We start from the raw sequence: 21,860 nt of genomic DNA, 5'->3' as shown, positions 1-21,860 counted from the left end.
ATTCCTTGTAGCTAGGAGAAAAAAAAACAGCGCACACCTTTCTTGGCTGTGGAGATTGGCCCAGGGGGTATAAAAAGCAAAGCAATCTTGGGTGACACTGATGTATGCAAGTCCATGACTGTCATAAACATGGAAGATTCAAAAGTTGTGTATAAGAGGGCAGTTTTTTATCTTCCAAAAATAAAAGTTGCACCTGGAACTCCACTTTAATCTTCAGGATTAGAGTTTAGGAGGTTAAGAATTAACGTTAAGTCTCTGTTCACACTCCTGCTACCTGAAAGTTGCGCAACTTGCAGTGCTACTTTGTCAGGCGACTTGGGTACTACTTTGAAGCAACTATGAAGCAACTTTCAGGGAATGCCTGGATAATCTTCCTGTAATGTCGGATGCAAATCACATCAATAAAGATGAGGATCTGGCTTGGAGGCGATTTCTATTAAAGTCTATGGGCACAAGTAGGATAGCAGTTGCCTTGGAAGTAGTACAGGTAGAGTGCTAATTAAGACAGCTCTTATTGACTAACATGGGATTTCTCATGTCATGCGACTTGGGGTCTTAAAAGTCGGATCCCAGGTCACGGCAGTGTGAACCAACCCTAAGTGTGTTAAGAGTTTAGTGTTAGTACAAAGGTATATTTTTCAGCGTTCGGTCAATGTGATTGTAAAGATTTTGTGGTTTTTAATTTTTTCGTTTGTTTTTATAATTACAAACATGTTATACTTACCTGCACTGTCTGATGGAATTGCACAGAGCATCCCTGAACCTCCTCTTCTCAGGTCCCCCACCAATGCTCCTGGTTTCTTCTTCCTTCTAATTACCCCACAGCACAGCTCTTCCCCGCTTCCAAGTCTTTGCACGATGATTTACCATGATTGCAACGTGATTTATTGTGCTACAATCGCAGCAAAACCACACTCTGTTTTCAGGTGCCATTAATAAACAGATTGAAATGAATGGTACCTAAACACGTTCTGCACTTTGTCATTTTATCAGAGCGTTTTGAAATTGTGGGCTGAATTGCAGAAATTCTGCCCGCGATTCAAAATGCCCATGAGTGAATGCAGCCTGAGATTAGGCATAGAGGCAGGAAGGTGTGCTTAGCTAAGAAAACCCCTCCTCACTGTTTGTATAGGCCTGGAAACCAGGGAGTAACTGAGGAAATGTAAAAAAAAAAATGTTTAAAACAAGTGGGTGACTGGGGACAAAGAGAAGGCAAATTTATTAAATACCTTCTTCAGCTCTGTGTATACAAAGGAGCATGGGGAGCGCTTGTCTATAATGGGCATGGTGTTGACACAGCTCCAGATAATCCACATTGGCTCACAATTGATATGATCCAAAAATATTTAGACAGAATAAAGGTGAATAAAGCACCTGGACCGGATAGCATACACCCACGGGTCTTTAAGGAATTGAACTTTGTCATTTCAAAGCCATTGTTTCTAATGTTTAGGGACTCTTTAATGACTGGCATAGTACCACTGGATTGGTGTAAGGCCAATGTGGTGCCAATATTTAAAAAGGGGTCAAACTCTTTACCAAGTAATTATAGATCTGTTTAACTTCTATAGTTGGGAATATACTGGAGAGTTTAATAAAAGACCACATAGATGAGTTCTTGCTGGAAAAAAATATTTTAAGCAACAGACAGCATGGATTCATGAAAGACAAAAGTTGTCAAACAAATCTGATTTCTTTTTATGAGGAGGTGAGCAAAATCTCGGACAAAGGGGTGGCAGTGGACGTGGTATGCTTGGATTTTGCAAAGGCGTTTGACATAGTTCCCCACACACGGCTAATGTGTAAGGTAAAGTCTATGGGCTTGGAAAAATTTGTATGTAGATGGATAGAAAACTGGCTAAAAGATCATATTTAGAGAGTAGTGGGTAATGATTCATACTCTGAATGGTCTAGGGTTGTTAGTGGTGTACCCCAAGGTTCAGTGTTGGGACCCTTACTTTTTAATATATTTATAAACGATATAGGGTCTGCGATTAAAAATACCATTTCAGTCTTTGCAGATGACACCAAGCTGTGCAGTGGAACAACGTCCTTACAGGATGTCTCCAAATTGCAAGCCAACCTCAATGCACTATTTAATTGGGCAATTATGTGGCAAATGAGGTTTAATGTTGATAAATGTAAGGTTATGCACTTGGGGGCTAAGAATATGCATGCATCATACATACTGGGGGGGGGGGGTACAACTGGGGGAATCAATGGTGGAGAAGGATCTGGGAGTTCTGGTAGATCACAAGCTTAATAATGGCATGCAATGCCAAGCTGCGGTTTCTAAAGCGAGCAAAATCCTCTCGTATTAAAAGAGGTATAGACTCCAGAGAGAAAGATATCATTTTACCCCTGTACAAATCATTAGTAAGACCTCATCTGGAATATGCAGTTCAGTTTTGGGCACCAATTCACAAGAACATTGGGGAACTGGAGAAAGTACGAGAAGGGCAGCCAAACTGATAAGAGGCATGGAAGAGCTCAGCTATGATAAAAGATTAGAGGAACTAAATTTATACTCTCTCGAGAAGGGGAGATTAAGGGGGGATATGATCAACATGTATAAATACATCAGTGGTTCATATAGTGAACTTGGTGTAGAGTTATTCACCCTGAGGTCATCACAGACTCCCTCAAGAATAGATTCCCTCAAGAGTTGGTTTTCCAGCTCAGTGGATTGCTTTTAAAAAAGGCCGGGATTCTTTCTTGGATATACATAATATAACTGGTTACTAACGTTTATAGGTAAAGTTGATGCAGGAAATATCTGATTGCTGCTCGGAGGATCAGGAAGGAATTTTCTCCCCTGCAGGAGCCTATTGGACCATGCTTTGCTGGGTTATTTTTGGGTGTGGGTGTAGGATTATAACTTTTTTTTTCTTTTAATGGCTGAACTGGATGGACTTTTGTCCTTTTTCAGCCAGACTATGTAAGTATGATATACCTATAAATAAATAATTTGCGCTAGTAAATGTGTATAAAAAAAAAAAAAAAAAAATCATCAAATCATAAGTCCAGAAAAAAATATATATATGCCAATACCACAAAAAAATTAAAAAAACTTTTAAGTGCAAAAAACTTTTGTGCAAAAAAAGTGTCTAAATATGAAAAATTTTTCACCAAAAAACCTTGATAATATAATGGCAGATCATCCATAAATATATCTTCAGAAACGGAAACTCTGCAACACACCGATCCTCATCGATCGAAATAACAGGATGAAAAACTTTGTAGTTAATCGAAAATCCACTTCTCCAATAGATAAAGGACCACCTTCAAACGTATCCATGGGGGGAAATGCCAAGCACTCGAGAGAAACAGAAAGACTTCATGGTGCAATATTATAAAAACCAATTCCTTTATTAGGTACTCATTGCACTTACTCAAGAGGTGTCCCAGCCAACACCAGCATCAACAGCATAACAGCAATCACATAAACGAGCCTGGCTACTCAGCACATGCGCAGTAGCTGGCAGCCAAAAACGTAATGACGTCACATCAATCAAGCTCCGCCCTACGCGTTTCGTCATCGACGTCCTCACGGAGCTCCGATGATTTTTTTTTTTTTTTTTTTTTTTTTATACACATTTACTAGCGCAAATTATTTATTTATTGGTACACTTTATATATGGTGATTTTTTTGCAGCTGGTACACTATTAGTAAGTTATATAATTTTGACCATAGGCGCTATTATTAATTTTTCTTATGATATACCTTCCTATCTTTTTACTAATGCTAGCAGCAAACGGATTAAAAATAATCAATGTTTATTGAGAGAGTGAAGTTCTGCTTTTATGCATTCTCTGCATTCAGGGAAAAAACCTGCTGTGTTCTGCTCCCCCCCTCCCATACTTACCTGAGCCTGATCTCGAACCAGTGCTGTGCGTAAGAGCAGTGACTCTCTTCTCTCTCTTCCTCCTCAATAGACATGGAGGCAGCGGCCATTGGCTCCTCCTGCTCCTGCAATCACAGCCTATGAGGAAGGAGTGGAGGGGAGAGTCAAGTCACGCTGTGTGTATCAGTGGACACATAGAGCCCAGCTCAGGATCGAGCCCACATGTATACCCCCACAGCCTGCGGCTTTCTACGGGGGCACTCGTAAGGGGGGAGTAGCATTCGCGGGGGACCCCAGAATGGGGAGGATTGGGGATGCTCTGTGCGAAACCATTGCACAGAGCAGGTAAGTATGACATGTTTGTTATTTTATTTTTTCCTTTACAAGCACCATAATTCTTAGGGTTAACTTAAAGCAGACCTAAACCCAGAAAGCCAATTCCCCTCCCCCCTCCCTCATCACCACCATTACTCTGACAGCTATCATAAATACCTAAAAATAAAATTAAAAAAAATTAGATGCCTTTGCTTGTGTTGCAGAATGCTCTCCCTTCAGGTCCTACAGGCCAGTGATTTTTCTTTTGCATGTGCCCTGAAGTCTAATATTTCCTCGGTGTTTCAGCATCTGATTATCCTGTCCAGTGTGCTGCATGTAAATGGTTGTTTGGCATGGTTGTAACATGCCAAAGTATTTAAAATGTTTTTGAAAACCTAATTATTGCCTGATGTTAACTTTTTTCAGCCTTTATTCTAATGCGAATATCATTCTCATCTGTTACAGATTTCTGTTGATCAAGGAGTCTCTCCTTACACTGATGGAAACAGCAGCCTGACAAACAACACCCCAACAGTTACTCAAGGAAGCAATATAGGAGAGCAGCCATTTCAATCAGCTGAGCCAAGGTAAACATACTTCATTATCATTTTTGTGATTCTGCTTGTAAAACGTGATTTCTGACAGGTAATTTTGGTTCAGTATTCCACAGATGTCTGGGGGACCAAGCACTCTGCCTTCCAGTGCCAGCCTGAGTGAGATTCTAGAGGCTATGAAACACCCAACGTAAGTACCTGGTATGGTTTGACAGATTTTTAGACATTTGAAGGAGTTGAAGAAAAGCTGTTAATTTATACATTTAGCACAGTGTGACAGCCTTACTTAAAGCGTATATAAACCCAAAATCAAAAATATAATATATTTCTGCTTACCAGTCCTTAGATGTGGGTGTTGCATTACCTTTCTTTTTTTTTGAGGCTTCTATTCCTTTATTCTCACCTACTCATCTTGGCAATAACACACTTCCTGTTCTAGGTTGACAACCTTCTCTCCCAGTATTGTATCTATGGAGCAGCAGGCTGTCACCCTAGGCCAGTGGTGGGCAACCTTTTTTTTCAACTGAGCCAAATCTCGCCAAAACCACGACTGAAATTTATTTTGAGAGCCACATTTTTAAAACTGAAAATACATAGGATGGTACACTGTTTTTAGTTTCAATAAGTTTTTATAGTAATTCATCCCCCATAGTAATTCATCCCCCACATAGTAATTCATCCCCCAAATAGTAATTCATCCCCCATATAGTAATTCATCCCCCATATAGTAATTCACCCCCCATATAGTAATTCACCCCTCCTATAGTAATTCATCCCCCCTATTAATTCATCCCTCATATAGTAGTAGTAAGTAAGTAGCAAGTAGTAAGCCAAGTCCCCCCTGTGTCAATTCACTTACCTTTGCTCCGCGCGTTCCTCTCGCCGTGTTCCCGCGCCGTTCCGGTCTTCAGGGCGGACTGTGAGAGGAGCCTAGCTCCTCTCACGTTCGTCACGCTGCCCCGCCTACACACATCCTGACAGCCAATCACTGGCTATCAGGATGTGAGTGGCAGCGAGACTGGCCAATCATTGCATTTGAGCGCGCTGCCCTGGCTGTTTTTTTTTTTGGATCACGCTGCAGAGTCCCTGCCGCCCGAGAGGAGGGAGGGGAGCGGGCGCCCGGCACACAAGAGCCGCATTAAAGCGTGTAAAGAGCCGCATGTGGCTCGCGAGCTGCGGCTTGCCGACCACTGCCCTAGGCTGCTTGCTTTGTTTGGACCACAGACACCTTCACAACATGGGGGAGGTCTTCTGGAGTTTAGAGGAAGGAAATAGGAAGGCTGCTAACATGGGATTTCAGTTCAGCGCACAGGAGGTTAAAATGACTGAATTTCTAGCAATTAACATTAATGTTGCAGTACTAGCAGAAGATGCCTGAAAAATTCAATTTATGCACCACATCTAAGGACTGGTAAGATGCAACATATTCATTTTCTGTTCCTGGATTTTGATATTGTGATAATATAACATGGTTAGTGTAGAAGATGTTTCATGCCCTTTATTTATAGTTTACATAGCTGATATGCATATTGACATGGAAAAAGCTTTCACCGGTTTAAAAAAAACAAGCAGTAAGATGTCCAGTGCGCCTAAATATGAGTGGTGTGTTACTGAATTTCTTGCAGTACAGGTATTCCATTGCTATCAGAACAGAAAGGTCTTCCTCCATCCTGCTTTATCAGTGCAGAAGTTGTACATTGGCTCATCAATAACATTAGCTGGGTGCAGACTCAACCTGTGGCAATGGACATCATGCAGGTAAGAAAACTGCCTGCATTCTCTACAGTGATAATTAGATATTTTGTATATTGCTTTTTAATCAAAACTAAATTATGTATGTATCTTGCAGAAAATGTTGGATGAGCAGTATATTACACATGCTTCTGGAGAAACACTTAGAACCTTTATCTATGGGTTCTATTTATATAGGATACCTCCTGAAAGAGAGCCTGAAAGGGGTGAGAGCAACATGTGTTTGTGATTTAGAAAGAACAATTGAGTACTGTCCGTGATACTTTTTGCAAGTGCACTAATACAGTGCGTCTTCTATGAAAATGTGGTTTCTTATGTGTGCAGTACAGGACACAGGAGCTTTAGTATTTAACCATGGTTTACATGCAGCTACCTTCAGGTGATTAGACTCTGACTAAAGAGAGAGCCACATTATCATCCTTGAGGTTTCTTTAGGGGTGCCTTGGCAAAATGTCTAAAAACTGCCCAAAACTTATATACAAGCCAGCACGTGGAGAAAGTCTGCCTTTGTTACACAAAGCCACAGGTTTTCATTGAGCACCATTACGACCTTCTAGCCGCCAGCGTCCTGACAACCAATGACATCATCAGTTGATAAGGAGGATGTCCGTTACCAGCATAGCATCCTTTTTTGACCTCCCTTGTCCCTTTCTGTCTGTGCTGGGGTCACATCAGCTCAGTGATGGACAAAAACTGAAGAAGAGAAACAATGGAATACTAGTCAGTACCAGTGTGCAAAAGTGTATGTGCTTTGGACAAATAAATCACCTCTAATGTTGGGTGTTCTACGTGTGTGGATGTTGCTGTGTTGTATAAAACTTTTAGAGTAGTCCAGAATTTTAAAGGTTACCTCGGGACTGTCAATAGTTTTAGAGGGTGCCTTGAAATTGTCCATAATTTAAAGGATGCTTTGCCTAAAAGAAGGTTGAGAAACACTGCCCTATATAACACTTCTTGTTCCCATCTAGGCTCAGAAGATTCAAATTAAACAGAAATGTACAGTGCTACAAATATAAAACATTTAATAATTGCAAAATGAACATGTCAGTTGTGCAACTTATACCAATACATGACTAGTGCACCCCAAAATCAATGTAAAGATTTATTATGGTGAGTCCATACTAGGGCTAGAGCTAACTATTATCTACATAATCATTTAGTTGGCCGATTTCATTGTTTGGATTAATCTGATAAAAACCTAAAAAAGAAAAGTGTGGTATGCAATTTAGTTAATATGTAAAGTTAAAAAAAATATATTATTGAATATCTATATGGATTGGTAAATATAAATAACCAGCTAAATAGATGGGGAACAAAATATCTAATCCACTCTAAGAATAACAGAAGATATATGTATGTATGTATACATATACATACTGTATATGTGTGTATGTACAGTTGTGTTCAAAATAATAGCAGTCAGACATCACTAACCTGATCAATCACTGTTTTTGGTAGAAATGATAGTTCTACATGGCAAATAATTTACTAGCAGGTGTAGTAGAGTAATAGAAATCCAACAGACCCAACAGTCATGACATACATGCTGCTGATTCTGTGTAATTGAATCACTAATTGAAAGGGGCATGTTCAAAATAATAGCAGTGTGGAGTTCTATTAGTGAGGTCATTCATTCTTTGAAAAACAGGTGGCAATTATTGCCCTTATTTAAGGAAGGAAGGCAGCAAATGTTGTACATGCTGGTTACAGTGCATTTCTCTCTGAGATTCTGAGGAAAATGGGTCGTTCCAGATATTGTTCAGAAGAACAGCGTACCTTAATTAAAAAGTTGATTGGAGAGGGCAAAACATAAAGAAGTGCAGAAAATGATAGGCTGCTCAGCTAAAATGATCGCAAATGCTTTAAAATGGCAACCAAAACTTGAAAGACGTGGAAGAAAGCGAAAAACTACCATTCGAATGGATAGAAGAATAGCCAAAATGGCAAGGATTCAGCCAACAATCAGCTCCAGGAAGATCAAAGAAGGTGTAAAGTTACCTGTGAGTACTGTTACAATTAGAAGATGCCTATGTGAAGCCAAGCTATCTGCAAGAAGCCCCCGCAAAGTCCCACTGTTGAAAAAAAGATGTGCTGAAGAGGTTACAATTTGCCAAAGAGCACATTGACTGGCCTAAAGAGAAATGGTGCAATATTTTGTGGACTGATGAAAGTAAGATTGTTGTTTCTGGGTCTAGTGGCCGGAGACGTTTGTCAGACGACCCCCAAACACTGAATTCAAGCCACAGTACACTGTGAAGACAGTGAAGCATGGTTGCGCAAGCATCATGATATGGGGATGTTTCTCATACTACGGTGTTGGGCCTATTTATCGCATACCAGGGATCATGGATCAGTTTGAATACATCAGAATACTTGAAGAGGTCATGCTGCCTTATGCTGAAGAGGAAATGCCCTTGAAATGGGTGTTCCAACAAGACAACGACCCCAAACACACCAGTAAACGTGCAACATCTTGGTTCCAGATTGACGTTATGGAGTGGGCAGCCCAATACCCGGATCTTAATCCAATAGAAAACTTGTGGGGTGACATCAAAAATGCAGTTTCTGAGGCAAAACCAAGAAATAGAGAAGAACTGTGGAATGTAGTCCAATCATCCTGGGCTGGAATACCTGTTCACAGGTGCCAGAAGTCGGTTGACTCCATGCAACACAGATGTACAGCAGTTCTCAGAAACAGTGCTTATACAACTAAATATTCATTAAGTGATTCAAAGGAAAGCAAAATCTTCAAACATTTTTCACTTTATGTAGTGAATGTTTGAGTTTGTAAAGAAGAATACAAACACTGCTATTTTTTTGAACAGTCTAATATTCACTTTTCTTCAATTTTTTGGAGGAACAACACAAATTTGATATATTTTTCTTCATGTTTTGCTTTGGAATAGAATGTGTAGTGTTCCCAATGCATTTGTGTGTTTGGCAATAAAAGCTATTAGAAGGATTTTGAGCTTTATTCACTTTTTTCAACACACTGCTATTATTTTGAACACAACTGTATATATGTGTGTATGTATGTATATACAGTGGATATAAATAGACTACACACCCCTGTTAAAATGTCAGGTTTCTGTGATGTAAAAAAATGAGACAAAGATAAAACATTTCAGAACTTTTTTCACCTTTAATGTAACCTATAAACTGTACAACTCAGTTGAACAACAAACTGAAATTTTTAGGTGGAAGGAAGTAAAAATAAAAAACTAAAATAATATGGTTGCATAAGTGTGCACACCCTTAAACTAATACTTTGTTGAAGCACCTTTTGATGTGATTCCATCACTCAGTCTTTTTTGGTATGAGTCTCTCAGCATGGCACATCTTGACTTGGCAATATTTGCCCACTCCAGATCTGTCAGGGCATCTCCTGTGAACAGCCCTCTTCAGATCACCCCACAGATTTTCGATCGGATTCAGGTCTGGGCTCTGGCTGGGCCATTCCAAAACTTTAATCTTCTTCTGGTGAAGCCATTCCTTTGTTCATTTGGATGTATGCTTTGAGCCGTTGTCATGCTGAAAGATGAAGTTCCTCTTCATGTTCAGCTTTCTAGCAGAAGCCTGAAGGTTTTGTGCCAATATTGACTGTTATTTGGAACTGTTCATAATTCCCTCTACCTTGACTAAGGCCCCAGTTCCAGTTGAAGAAAAACAGCCCCAAAGCATGATGCTGCCACCACCATGCTTCACTGTGGGTATGGTGTTCTTTTGGTGATGTGCAGTGGTGTTTTTGTGCCAAACATATCTTTTGGAATTTTGGACAAAAAGTTCAACCTTGGTTTCATCAGATCATAACAAATTTTCCCACGTTTTTGGGAGACTTCAGATGTGTTTTTGCAAAATTTATCTGGGCTTAGATGTTTTTTTTCGTAAGAAGAGGCTTCCATCTTGCCACTCTACCCCATAGCCCAGACATATGAAGAATACGGTTTGCACATGTACCACACAGCCAGCACTTGCCAGATATTCCTGCAGGTCCTTTAATGTTGCTGTAGGCCTCTTGGCAGCCTCCCAGACTAGTTTTTTGCTTGTCTTTTTATCAATTTTGTAGGGACGTCCAGTTCTTGGTAATGTCACTGTTGCGCCATATCTTCTCTTCTTGATTATGACTGTGTTCCATGGTATATCTAATGCCTGGGAAATTCTTTTATACCCTTCTCCTGAACTGATACCTTTTAACAATCAGATCTCTCTGATGCTTTGGAAGCTCTCTGTGGACCGTGGCTTTTGCTGTAGGATGCGACTAAGAAAATGTCAGGAAAGACGTACTAGAACAGCTAAACTTTATTTGGGGTTAATCAGAGGCACTTTAAATTATGGCAGGTGTGAACTGACTCCTATTTAACATGATTTTAAATGTGATTGCTTAATTCTGAACACTGCTACATCCCCAGTTATAAGAGGGTGTGCACACTTATGCAACCACATTATTTTAGTGTGTGTGTATGTATGCATGTATATACATTCATGTGTGTGTGTGTATGTGTATATATATATACGCAAATCACTGCTATGAGTGGTTAGTTTATACTGTGAAACAATATAAATTAACACACTCACCGGCCACTTTATTAGGTACACCTTGCTAGTACCAGGTTGTACCCCCTTTTGCCTTCAAAACTGCCTTAATTCTTCATGGCATAGGTTCAACAAGGTGTTGGAAACATTCCTCAGAGTTTTTGTCCATATTGACACAAGTTACCATTGCCTTTGTATCATCTTGAACCAGTCCGCCCCTTCTCTTCTGACATCAGCAAGGCATTTTTGTCCACACAACTGTTTCTCACTGGATATTTTCTCTTTTTCGCACCATTCTCTGTAAACCCTAGAGATGGTTGTACATGAAAATCCTTGTAGATCCGCAGTTTTTCAAAATACTCAGACCAGCTTGTCTGGCACCAACAACCATGCCACGCTCAAAGTCACTTAAATCCATTTCTTCCCCATTCCAATGCTATTTTGAACTTCAGCAAGTCATCTTCACGTCTAGATGCCTAAATGCATTGTTACTGCCATGTGGTTGGCTGATTAGCAATCTGTGTTACCAAGCAGCTGAACAGGTGTACCTAATAGAGTGGTTGGTGAGTGTATATATACACTGTATAAGGGTGTATGTGTGTGTATATATATATATATATATGGCCCTGATCAAATGCCCTGGAGTGTTTGGCCTTGGTACAGACACACAAGGTGACACACACAGATTAAAATGGAAATTAAAGGTTAAGTTCCCACATCTGTGGCTTTTTAAATTACAATTAGTGTCTGTGTGTAAATAGTTAATGAGTTTGTTAGCTGTCATGTGAATGCACTGTGCAGGCTAGATACTGAGCCATGGGGAGCAGAAAAGAACTGTAAAAAGACCTACGTAACAAGGTAATGGAACTTTATAAAAATGATAAAGGATATAAAAAGATATTCAAAGCCTTGAATATGCCCGTCAGTATTGTGCAATCACTTATTAAAAAGTGGAAAATTCAGGGATCTCTACCAAGCCAAGGTTTAGTAGACCAAGAAAGTTTGCTGCCACGACTGCCAGAAGAATTGTTTGGGATAGAAAGAGAAACCCACAGGTAACCTCAGATGAAATACAGGATGCCCTGAAATAAGACTGTATGGTTGTTTCAAGGAGCACAATATGACGAACAAAAATGAGCTGCATGGTCAAGTTGCCAGAAAGAAGCCTGTGCTGCGCCGACGCCACAAAAAAGCCCGTAATCTGGAGTGAAAAGACTAACACAGGCATATTAAAGAATATTACAGAGTGAGACTTTTTTTGCATGGATATAATAATTTTTAAATATGATGCACAATTATGGTAAACTTTTACTTTTAAATTTTAATTGTTTTGCCTTCCCTGCACAGAGCCCAAAAGTGGAATTTTTAAAAAATAATAAACGTCATACTTACCTGCTCTCTGCAATGACTTTGCACAGAGCAGCCCTGATCTTCCTCTTCTGGGGTCCCCTGTGGGTGCTTCTGGTTCCTCCTTCCTTCAGGGTGCCCCCATAGCAAGCCACTTTTCTGTGGGTACTCGTGGGGGCTCGAACCCTAGCCAGACTCTCTGTTTTTGTTGACGACACACAGTGATGCTTGGCCTTGCCCCCTGCTCCCTTCCCACAGGCTGTGATTGACTGCAGCATCTGAGTTCTGTGAGGAATGAGAGGGCGCAGCACCGGATCGGGTGGTGGTGGGGGAAGGAGTGGTCTGGTCACATATTTTTTTTTACCTTAATGAAGAGAATACATTACGGTAAAAAAACCTTCTAAAGTTCAGAATCACTTTAACCAGTTCCCACCCGGCTTATAGTAAATTGATGGCTGAGTGGGACTTTTGTCGATCGGAGGGTGGACATCATATGACGTCCTCCCAGATCGCTGCCTCTCGCACACCCGTGGGGCTGCACTGCGACAAGATCTGTCACTGGCTGTGTCCATTAGACGCAGCCAATGACTGATTTGTGTACTGGCCTTTTGCCAGTACCATGTGAGCGCTGTGACCAATCACAGCAGGTCACATGACAATTGTACACAATGGATGGCTTCCTTTCATGCCATCCATTGTATACAATTGTGTTGCTAGCTGTGATTGGTCACAGTGATCACATGGTACAGACTAGGCCAATCACAGCACATCTGTGTCATGTGATTAGCTGTGGCCAATCACAGCTAATCACAACAAAACAAACTGAATGTATTTCATTCAGTTAGATGCTTGCTATAAGCAATCATAATGTGTAAAAAAAAAAATACTGAACACTTACACAGAGTAGTATAATGTTAATATGGTAACATTATACTACTCTGGTCACAGTGTGTCATAAAAAAAAGAAAATATATTTTGAAAAAAAAAAATATATATATATATATTTTTTTGTACTCCTCACCAGTCTGTGTCTCTGATCACCGCCACACCAATTATATGGTGACGCTGTACTGCACTGGTGACAGTATGAAAAAAAAAAATGAGATTTTTTTTTTTTTTAATTTCCCAAAACGATTTGCCATGCCTCTTACTAAATACGCCAGACTGTCTACTTTCCAAAAAGGGGTAATTTGGGGGGATATCTGAACTGTCCTGCCATTTTTGGGCTTCAGGAAATGATAGGCTGTCGGTACAACAGGATTAATCGATTTTCAGATATATACTATAGTTTGTGGACTCTATAACTTTCCTACAAGCTAAATAATACACTGCTCAAAAAACTTAAAGGAACACTTTTTAATTAGAGTATAGCATCAAGTCAATTAAACTCCTGGGATATCGATTTGGTTGATTAAGTAGCAGAGGGGGTTGTTAGTTTCAGCTGCTTTGGTGTTAATTAACAACAGGTGCACTATATGGGCAACAATGAGTCGATCCCCAAAACAGGAATGGTTTTACAGGTGGAGGCCACTGACATTTTTTTCCCTACTGATCTTTTCTGACTGTTTTTCACTAGTTTTAGATTTGGCTACGGTCAGTGTCACTACTGGTAGCATGAGGCGATACCTGGACCCTACAGAGGTTGCACAGGCAGTCCAGCTCCTCCGCATGGCACATCAATACGTGCCATTGCCAGGTTTCCCAGCACAGTCTGAAGAGCATGGATGAGATTCCAGGAGACAGGGAGCTACTCTAGGAGAGCTGGAGAGGGCCGTAGAAGGTCCTTAGCCCATCAGCAGGACTGGTATCTGCTACTTTGTGCTAGGAGGAACAGGATGAGCACTGTTCCTCCCTACAAAATGACCTCCAGCAGGCCACTGGTGTGAACGTCTCTGACCAAACAATCAGAAACCGACTTCATGAGGGTGGCCTGAGGGCCCGACGTCCATTAGTGGGCCCTGTGCTCACTGCCCGGTACCATTGAGCCCGATTGGCAGTTGCCATTGAACACCAGAATTAGCAGGTCCGCCACTGGCGTCCTGTGCTTTTCACAGATGAGCGCAGGATCACCCTGAGCACATGTGACAGACGTAAAAGGGTCTGGAGAAGCCATGGAGGATGTTATGCTGCCTGTAACATTGTTCAGCATGACCGTTTTGGTGGTGGGTCAGTGATGGTCTGGGGAGACATATCCATGGAGGGACGCACAGACCTCTACAGGCTAGACAATGACACCCTGACTGCCATTAGGTATTGGGATGAAATCCTTGGACCCATTGTCAGACCCTACGCTGGTGCAGTGGGTCCTGGGTTCCTCCTGTTGCCTGGCCTCATGTGGCAAGGGTATGCAGGCAGTTCCTGGAGAATGAAGGGATGGATGCCATTGAATGGCCCCCCCACTTGCCGGACTTAAATCCAATAGAACCGCCACCAGGTTGCACCTCAGACTGTTCAGGAAGCTCGGTGATGCCCTGGTCCAGATCTGGGAGGAAATACCCCAGGACACCATCCATCATCACATTGGGAGCATGCCCTGACATTGTGAGGCATGCATACAAGCACGTGGGGGCCATAAAAACTATTGAGTACCATTTTGAGTTGCTGCAATGAAATTTCTGCAAAATGGACTAGCCTGCTGCATCATTTTTTCACTTTGATTTTCAGGGTGTCTTTGAATTCAGTTACCCAGTACCTATCAGTATAGATATCCAGCATGATATTTTTCTCCATTGAGATCTGATGTGTTTTCAAAGTGTTCCTTTTATTCTTTGAGCAGTGTATATACTGATTCGGGTTATTTTCACCAGAGAAATTTAGCAGTATATATTTTGGCCTAAATGTATAAAGAGCAATTATTTGCTAAATTTTCAGTCTTTTTTCATTTATTTAGCAAAAAATAAAAAACCCAGTGGTGATCACAAGTTAATGATCGCTGATAATACTGTAGATGATGTACCTGTCTGAGTCATAAAATGTAATTATTTTGTAATTTTTTTCATTATAAAAGTAAAAGAGGGCAACATGAAATTAGTGCGATATTTGACACTGTTTTTGATAAACGAACCTATTTTGTCTTCAAGACATTCCTTGATACGCCTCAAATTTATCAGCATGTTTTTGCATATGGTGCCTTTTCAAATTGCAGTCTTTGAAAACTGCCACAAATTCCCTACAAAATAAGCAGAGTACTTTAGTATTTGCCTTTACAATAAGTAGCTATCTGTCCAATTTACCTTGAATAATCTTCCTTCAACCCCAACTTTTTTTTTTTATTTTTTTAGTTCTGTTACAACAATGTGGAAGACATACTAGAATTAAAAAAAATAAACATAGGTAAAGGAATCGGATTTCATCCATGTGCTGTGCATTCAGACTGTGTACACGGCCAGGTACAGTGCCAGAGGTGGGGGGGGGGTGTTGTTGGGGGACTTCGGATGGGGTGCAACTTAAATCTGGGGGGAGCGCAACCCACTTCAGCTCTCCCTCAGATCCAGCAATGCAGCACTTACTTGCCTGGCACTAGTGGACGACCCTGTATGCATCACTGGTGCTATGCCAAACACTGCATCCCTCCAAACATGCCCAGCTTGTCCATGCCAGCCACTGCCGTGAGTTCTGTGCCAAACATGGCATCCCTTCAGACATACACAGGCTGCATTCATAGTCATAAGTTTACAATTTTGTGTTGGGCCACATGCATAGCCCTCTTGATCAGGAGTGTCCAACCTGCTCCTCAAAATAATAGGGTTCCTCCCTTCCTTTTTCAGGCACACTCTACCAAATCTGTAAGTGATTCATGGGCCTTTCAGCATCAGCCATGCCCCAATAATCTTTGATCTTTTCCATGTTGTTCAGGTGGATTTCTACCTCTCAAAGGTTGCCTACCCCTGTTTTAAGTAGGTAAATCCAGCAGCTTGATCCCCCTAGATATGCTTATAATTCACATAAGCAACCATTTGCTTTGAACTGCTATAAGATAGTGTTTCTAAACTCCCATCTTACAGGATCCCCCAAAAAATCATAATTTTAAGGCTGTTTATAAACCTGTGTGAATCTAAGGACATTCTGAATGCAATTAAGAATTAGTAAAGACTTGTATTCTGAAACATTGATGTAGAATCCACTAGAAAGAGTTTTTTAGTTGTAATCCAAGTCAATAGGAAAGTTGAGAATCACAGACTTCTACCCACATGACCCACACTAGACAGTGAATTATAATACCAAGGTACATTTAGATTTATGGCTTTGTACTAACATTTGTCTGTATCATAACTGTTAATTTGCAGCTTCTGTCTCTCAGATGTTAGCTGATGATTTTTACATAGCTATAAATATTCTTTTATCTTGTAGCTACAACAAACTTGACTCAACCAAGCCCATGGCATTCAGCTGCAATGGAGGATTTTACAGCTTTTCAGAGGAAATGGTTTGAGGTGGCACTGGTGGAAGAAGAACTACTCCATTCTGAAATCCCACCATTTCTCCTGCCTTGGTTACCCAGTCGGCCAGCCTCTTATGCAAGTAGGCACAGTTCTTTCAGCCGCAGCTTCGGAGGAAGGAGCCAGGCCGCAGCGCTGCTAGGTAGCTGCCCGCAAAGGGCAGAGGAGCTGATGGAATGCCATGTCCAAGAGAATGATCTCCCATGGACTATCCATGGCTTTCATGGTTCATCCAGCCCATGATTTGAATTATTCACAACATCCCCTCAAATGCTGTGATTTCTGCAGATATTTCTACTACATCAAGGCCAAAGCCCAGCTCCTAAGAACACATGGCAAGCCTTATTTTCTGAAGCAGCAGCAGCTACTATTTAATAATTTTGACAACCATTTTAAAATCATACATGCGTTACATTTGTAAATAGCCTGAACACAAGCTAGTGATGCTGGTACTGTATCTATATGCCAGTATAAAACTAAAGCATCATTTTTACTGTTCTATCTGTCTGAAACTCTCATTTTAATAGCGGTTTCTGCTGTTCTCCAACATGTAATGGGAATCTGATAATGCTGAGTCATGTCACATCAGTATTAATTCTTCATATTCTACTTTAACCACCCAAATAAAGGTAACATAGCTAAAGGCTACACCTTTGCTGCGTCCATGTGACATCATTGGTTCCTCTCTTGACCTTGTGGCTGTAATCTCATTTCCAGAAGCTCCTCCCCTGACGGGTACCACGTAACTTGCATGCCAGGCATCTATCTGTTCAGAGCCATGGAACAGGCTCTATCATCACAACCTTATCCTCTTATTTCCTGGGTGTTTTCACATTTTGTGGGAACAATGAGATCATTGAAATGTCTTTTTATATCCTGTGACATATTTCATTTTGATCACTGGTCATTCATTGATTGTTTTCCATTTCACACTCTTGCTTGGTTGCATGCTTTTGTATGTAGGCTGCATGTAGCATTCTTCAGCTTATTGTTATATTGTGAGTCTGAATCTCTCTAACTGTAAACTTTATTTTCCATGCATGAGTCTGTTGACTTTTTTTCATATTTTATCAGTTGGTTATCTTCCTTCTTGTTGGATATTCTTCCTTTTTAGTTTCTCCCAGTTGTAATATATTTTCTTTTTTTTCTTACGTGACCTTGATTTTCATAGCTGCCACTGTCCCAGAGCAGAGAACAGTAACCTTAGATGTGGATGTTAATAACCGCACGGATAGACTGGAATGGTGCAGCTGCTATTACCATGGAAACTTCTCTCTAACAGCTGCATTTGAGATCAAACTGCACTGGATGGCGGTGACTGCTGCAGTACTTTTTGAAATGGTGAGGGCTTTGTGTTTATCTTGTTGTTGTCCTTGTAATTTATCAGTTTGTTTTATTTTTTTTTTTTTCAGTTCTCTTGGAATTTTGGATCATTGTAGCATTTACTTCAAGACGATTCTTGCTTTTTCTTTCTTTAGGTTCAGGGTTGGCATAGGAAAGCAAACTCCTGTGGTTTTCTACTTGTGCCTGTTTTGGAGGGTCCATTCGCATTGCCGAGCTACCTATATGGAGACCCCCTGCGTGCTCAGCTCTTCATTCCCCTTAATATTACCAGCCTAGTAAAGGCTGAGAGTGATCATCTATTTGAAGGTGTGTAACAAGCAAATAACTTTAAGTTAGGCATGCTCGTCTACTTTACACATAGCTACATAGTTAGTCAGGCTGAAAAAAGACAAAAGTCCATGCAGTTCAACCATTAATGGAAAAAAAAAAAATTATCCTATACCCATGGTTAATCCAGGGGAAGGCACATAAACCCAGCAAAGCATGATCCAATTTTCTCCTGCAAGGGAAAACATTCCTTCCTGATCCCCCAAGAGGCAATGGGATATTCCCTGGATCAACTTTACTTATAAATGTTAGTATCCAGTTATATTCTGTGTATCTAAGAACAATCCAGGCCTTTTTTAAAGAAATCCACTGAGCTGGCCAGAACCAACTCTTGAGGGAGTCAATTCCACATTTTCACAGCTCTCACTGTGAAGAAACCTTTCCGTGTTTGGAGATTAAATTTCTTTTCCTCCAGACGTAAAGAGTGCCTCCTTGTCCTCTGTGATGACCTCAGGGTGAATAGCTTTACACCGAGTTCACTATATGAACCACTGATGTATTTATACATGTTGATCATATCCCCCCTTAATCTCCTCTACTCAAGAATACATTCAGTTCCTCTAATCTTTCCTCATAGCTGATTTCCTCCATGCCTCTTATCAGTTTGGTTGCCCTTCTTTGTACTTTCTCCAGTTCCCCAATGTTCTTTTTGTGAATCAGTACCCAAAAGTGAACTGCATTTTCCAGATGAGGTCTTACTAATGATTTGTACAGGGGTAATATGATATCTCTCTCTCTCTCTGGAGTCTATACCTCTTTTATTACAAGAGAGGATTTTGCTCACTGTAGAAACCGCAGCATCATCTGAAAAAAAAAAATAACCCTTTACTGCATGTTCGTGCTTATTCTGCACATTTGTGCAATAAAATTTAAAGTGCTTAGTAGCGTGTACGTACTATGCAAATCTCCATGTTCCAGGCCCCACCATTTCCCAGAAGGCCCAAGAGCCTGTGCAGCCTTTTTCCTAGGATTGGCTGCTGCATGGCAAAATCATCAGGTGTTATTTTGATGAAAGCTGCAGATGTAAAAATATTGAAAACGACTTTTGTAATAACATTAACATGTTAAAGGTTATATGATGTTTTAGTGATTGAGCGGATGCATACCTTAACTTTTTTGTATAAACTCATACAAAGGAAACAAAACAAGAATGCCTTAAGAGTTGCTACAGACCGTAATTTATGGGATTATTGTTTCAGGTTTTGAGCCAGAGACCTATTGGGACAGAATGCACTTGTTGCAGGAAGTGATTGCATATCGGTAACATTCTTCCAGAAAACAATATTTTTTTTTGTTTGCCATTTGTAACTTATTTTTCTTGAACTTCCTTTTTTATTCTCCTTCCATATAGGTTCGGTTTCATTCAGGACAAATATTCTGCATCTGCCTTCAACTTCCCATCAGAAAATAAACCTCAATATATACATGTGACAGGTAAATTTAGATACTGCAAAGACAAAAACATGTTCATCCTTTTTTTTTTCTTCATTCTTTTCCCTGGTTGTCCTACACCTAATAACTAATATCTGGATTCTTACGATTTTTACGTTTTTATGCAGGTACTGTATTTTTACAGCTGCCATATTCAAAGCGGAAATATACCTCAGGTCAGCAGAGACGGAGAAGAAATTCCACCAGTTCATCAACTCAGAGTCTGTTTGGTGAAGAAAAGATAGGTTACAATTGGGCCTATAATACTATGCTGACCAAAACCTGGCGGTCCAGTGGCACAGGAGATGAGCGATTTGCTGATCGTTTGCTCAAGGATTTTACAGACTTTTGTGCTAATCGTGATAACAGACTTGCTAACTTTTGGGCCAGCTGTCTGGAGAAGATGAACACAAGTGAACCCTAAACTTTTCTGCTGCAGAGGTCACTGATGACTGGCTTAAGGTGATGTGCAAATCTGCTTTTGATTCTGTTTCCTCCCTAAACCTCTATGAGGACCAAATGCCTGCATCAGCTGCTTCTTCTTGCTCCTGGACACAATTTGAACTGATCTTAGAAGGGTAAATCTGGTTGTTCCCCTATGGGGAAGGAAGACTTTCAAAAGCAATAAGCTTCATTTATGTTGGCTTATTTAATAACATGGTGCAAAGTACAGTGAGTTAAAGCAACCAATCTGAAACCATTCAAGCCAGATCACTTAAAGTACGGCTATCGCAAATGTTTTTGTTTATATTATGTGTGCCTAACACATTAAAGAGTATACACTATATGTATTTTAAGTACCTTCATTTATAGTTGTAGCTGGATATCTGTGTTGGTTTTGCTGGGAGATATATGTAACAGCAATGTGGGCTTACATTCCATTTACTAGTGTGCTAGCTCACCTTTTAAAGCTGCTAGTTTGCTTCTCAACTTTGGAAAAAGAAACAACAAAACCACTATTTAAAATGGTTTGATGATTGCTTTGCACTATCTCCAAAATGGTTAAAAGCTTTTAGTTTATTATTGTATAGAAATACAAGCAGACTGGATAACTAATGTACATCACTGCCATTGATAAAATTAGGGCTCATAAGAGATCGTAAAAGGGAGCCAGGTGGTGTTGCATAAAAAGTCACATTTAATGCTGCAATATGAGGTACATTTTTTGTCCAAGATCACAAGGAGGTCTAGCTTGAAAATGGTACATTCGGCTTCAGTCAATTTTGACCTGCAGTTGACTGCATTCTAAGCTGCATCAACCATTTATTGAGCTGCTTTTGTATTCCCATTGACTTATGTGTAAAAAAATGTAGTTCTGAAGTATAAAAAAGCCTGTGTATACAGCTCCCACAGGTAGGCCTGCAGACTGGTTGTTAGCGTAGCCCAAGCCCTCATCTCCATCTAGTCAACACAGATAACTAGTAATAACTAAAATAAAAGGTATTTGAAAAAATACATACATTGGATTGTGTATTTTGAGTTTATAAACCACTCAGCATTTTAATATTAATATTATTATTCTTTAAAGTGAAACTGTACTGTATTTTCAGTGAACAGCTATTTTGAATTACTATTGCAGTACTTGCCCTAAATTATGTTTTACGACTTTTACAGTTTTACATTGTTGCATTTCTATATTTTTGTTACTGTATTAAATATAGAGATATAAAGTTTAGCCACTGGAGGAAGCTCTGTGTGGGTCAGTGCAAATGCTTACCTTCCTGATTTTTGATCCTTACAGACATTAAGGTTTGGCCTGATTCGGCTATATGTATTTTCCTGGGCAATCACTATGTGGGGTTGCCTGCCCCCTGACAGGCAGGCTACCCTGTAGCACTCACCCTTCCCTCTCCATTGGCACAAACATGACCCATGTGAACTTGAGAGTTTATACAATGATCATTTGGCTACTGGATCATGCAGTTATCAACTGTCTGTAGGCACTTTAACAATTGTAGATATAATGCCATATG

The 21,860-nt window shown here is 40.3% G+C and overlaps 1 protein-coding gene across 8 annotated transcripts in view; it reads left to right on the top strand.

Annotated features, from left to right (window-relative positions):
* DEPDC5 (DEP domain containing 5, GATOR1 subcomplex subunit) overlaps positions 1 to 21,597 on the top strand; it is a 152,876-nt gene extending 131,279 nt beyond the window's left edge. For 7 of the 8 annotated variants that reach the window (XM_089653247.1, XM_089653252.1, XM_089653250.1 and 4 more), the window contains 10 exons: positions 4,626 to 4,747; positions 4,821 to 4,904; positions 6,340 to 6,472; positions 6,564 to 6,672; positions 16,697 to 16,927; positions 17,957 to 18,126; positions 18,264 to 18,435; positions 19,656 to 19,716; positions 19,808 to 19,890; positions 20,016 to 21,597. In XM_089653247.1, the coding sequence (XP_089509373.1) occupies positions 4,626 to 4,747; positions 4,821 to 4,904; positions 6,340 to 6,472; positions 6,564 to 6,672; positions 16,697 to 16,927; positions 17,957 to 18,126; positions 18,264 to 18,435; positions 19,656 to 19,716; positions 19,808 to 19,890; positions 20,016 to 20,311 (1,461 nt within the window). In that variant the 3' untranslated portion in view covers positions 20,312 to 21,597. The remainder of the gene's footprint in view (positions 1 to 4,625; positions 4,748 to 4,820; positions 4,905 to 6,339; positions 6,473 to 6,563; positions 6,673 to 16,696; positions 16,928 to 17,956; positions 18,127 to 18,263; positions 18,436 to 19,655; positions 19,717 to 19,807; positions 19,891 to 20,015) is intronic. The other variant, XM_089653249.1, reaches the window with a different exon arrangement.
* Positions 21,598 to 21,860: the final 263 nt, after the last annotated feature.

The sequence above is a fragment of the Staurois parvus genome, unplaced genomic scaffold, assembly GCF_062004578.1.
Source record: "Staurois parvus isolate SC_StPar_1 unplaced genomic scaffold, SC_StPar_1.0 ptg000704l, whole genome shotgun sequence".
NCBI lineage: Eukaryota > Metazoa > Chordata > Amphibia > Anura > Ranidae > Staurois > Staurois parvus.
Note: the sequence above shows the minus strand (reverse complement) of the source record. Positions and strands in the feature narration are given on the sequence as shown.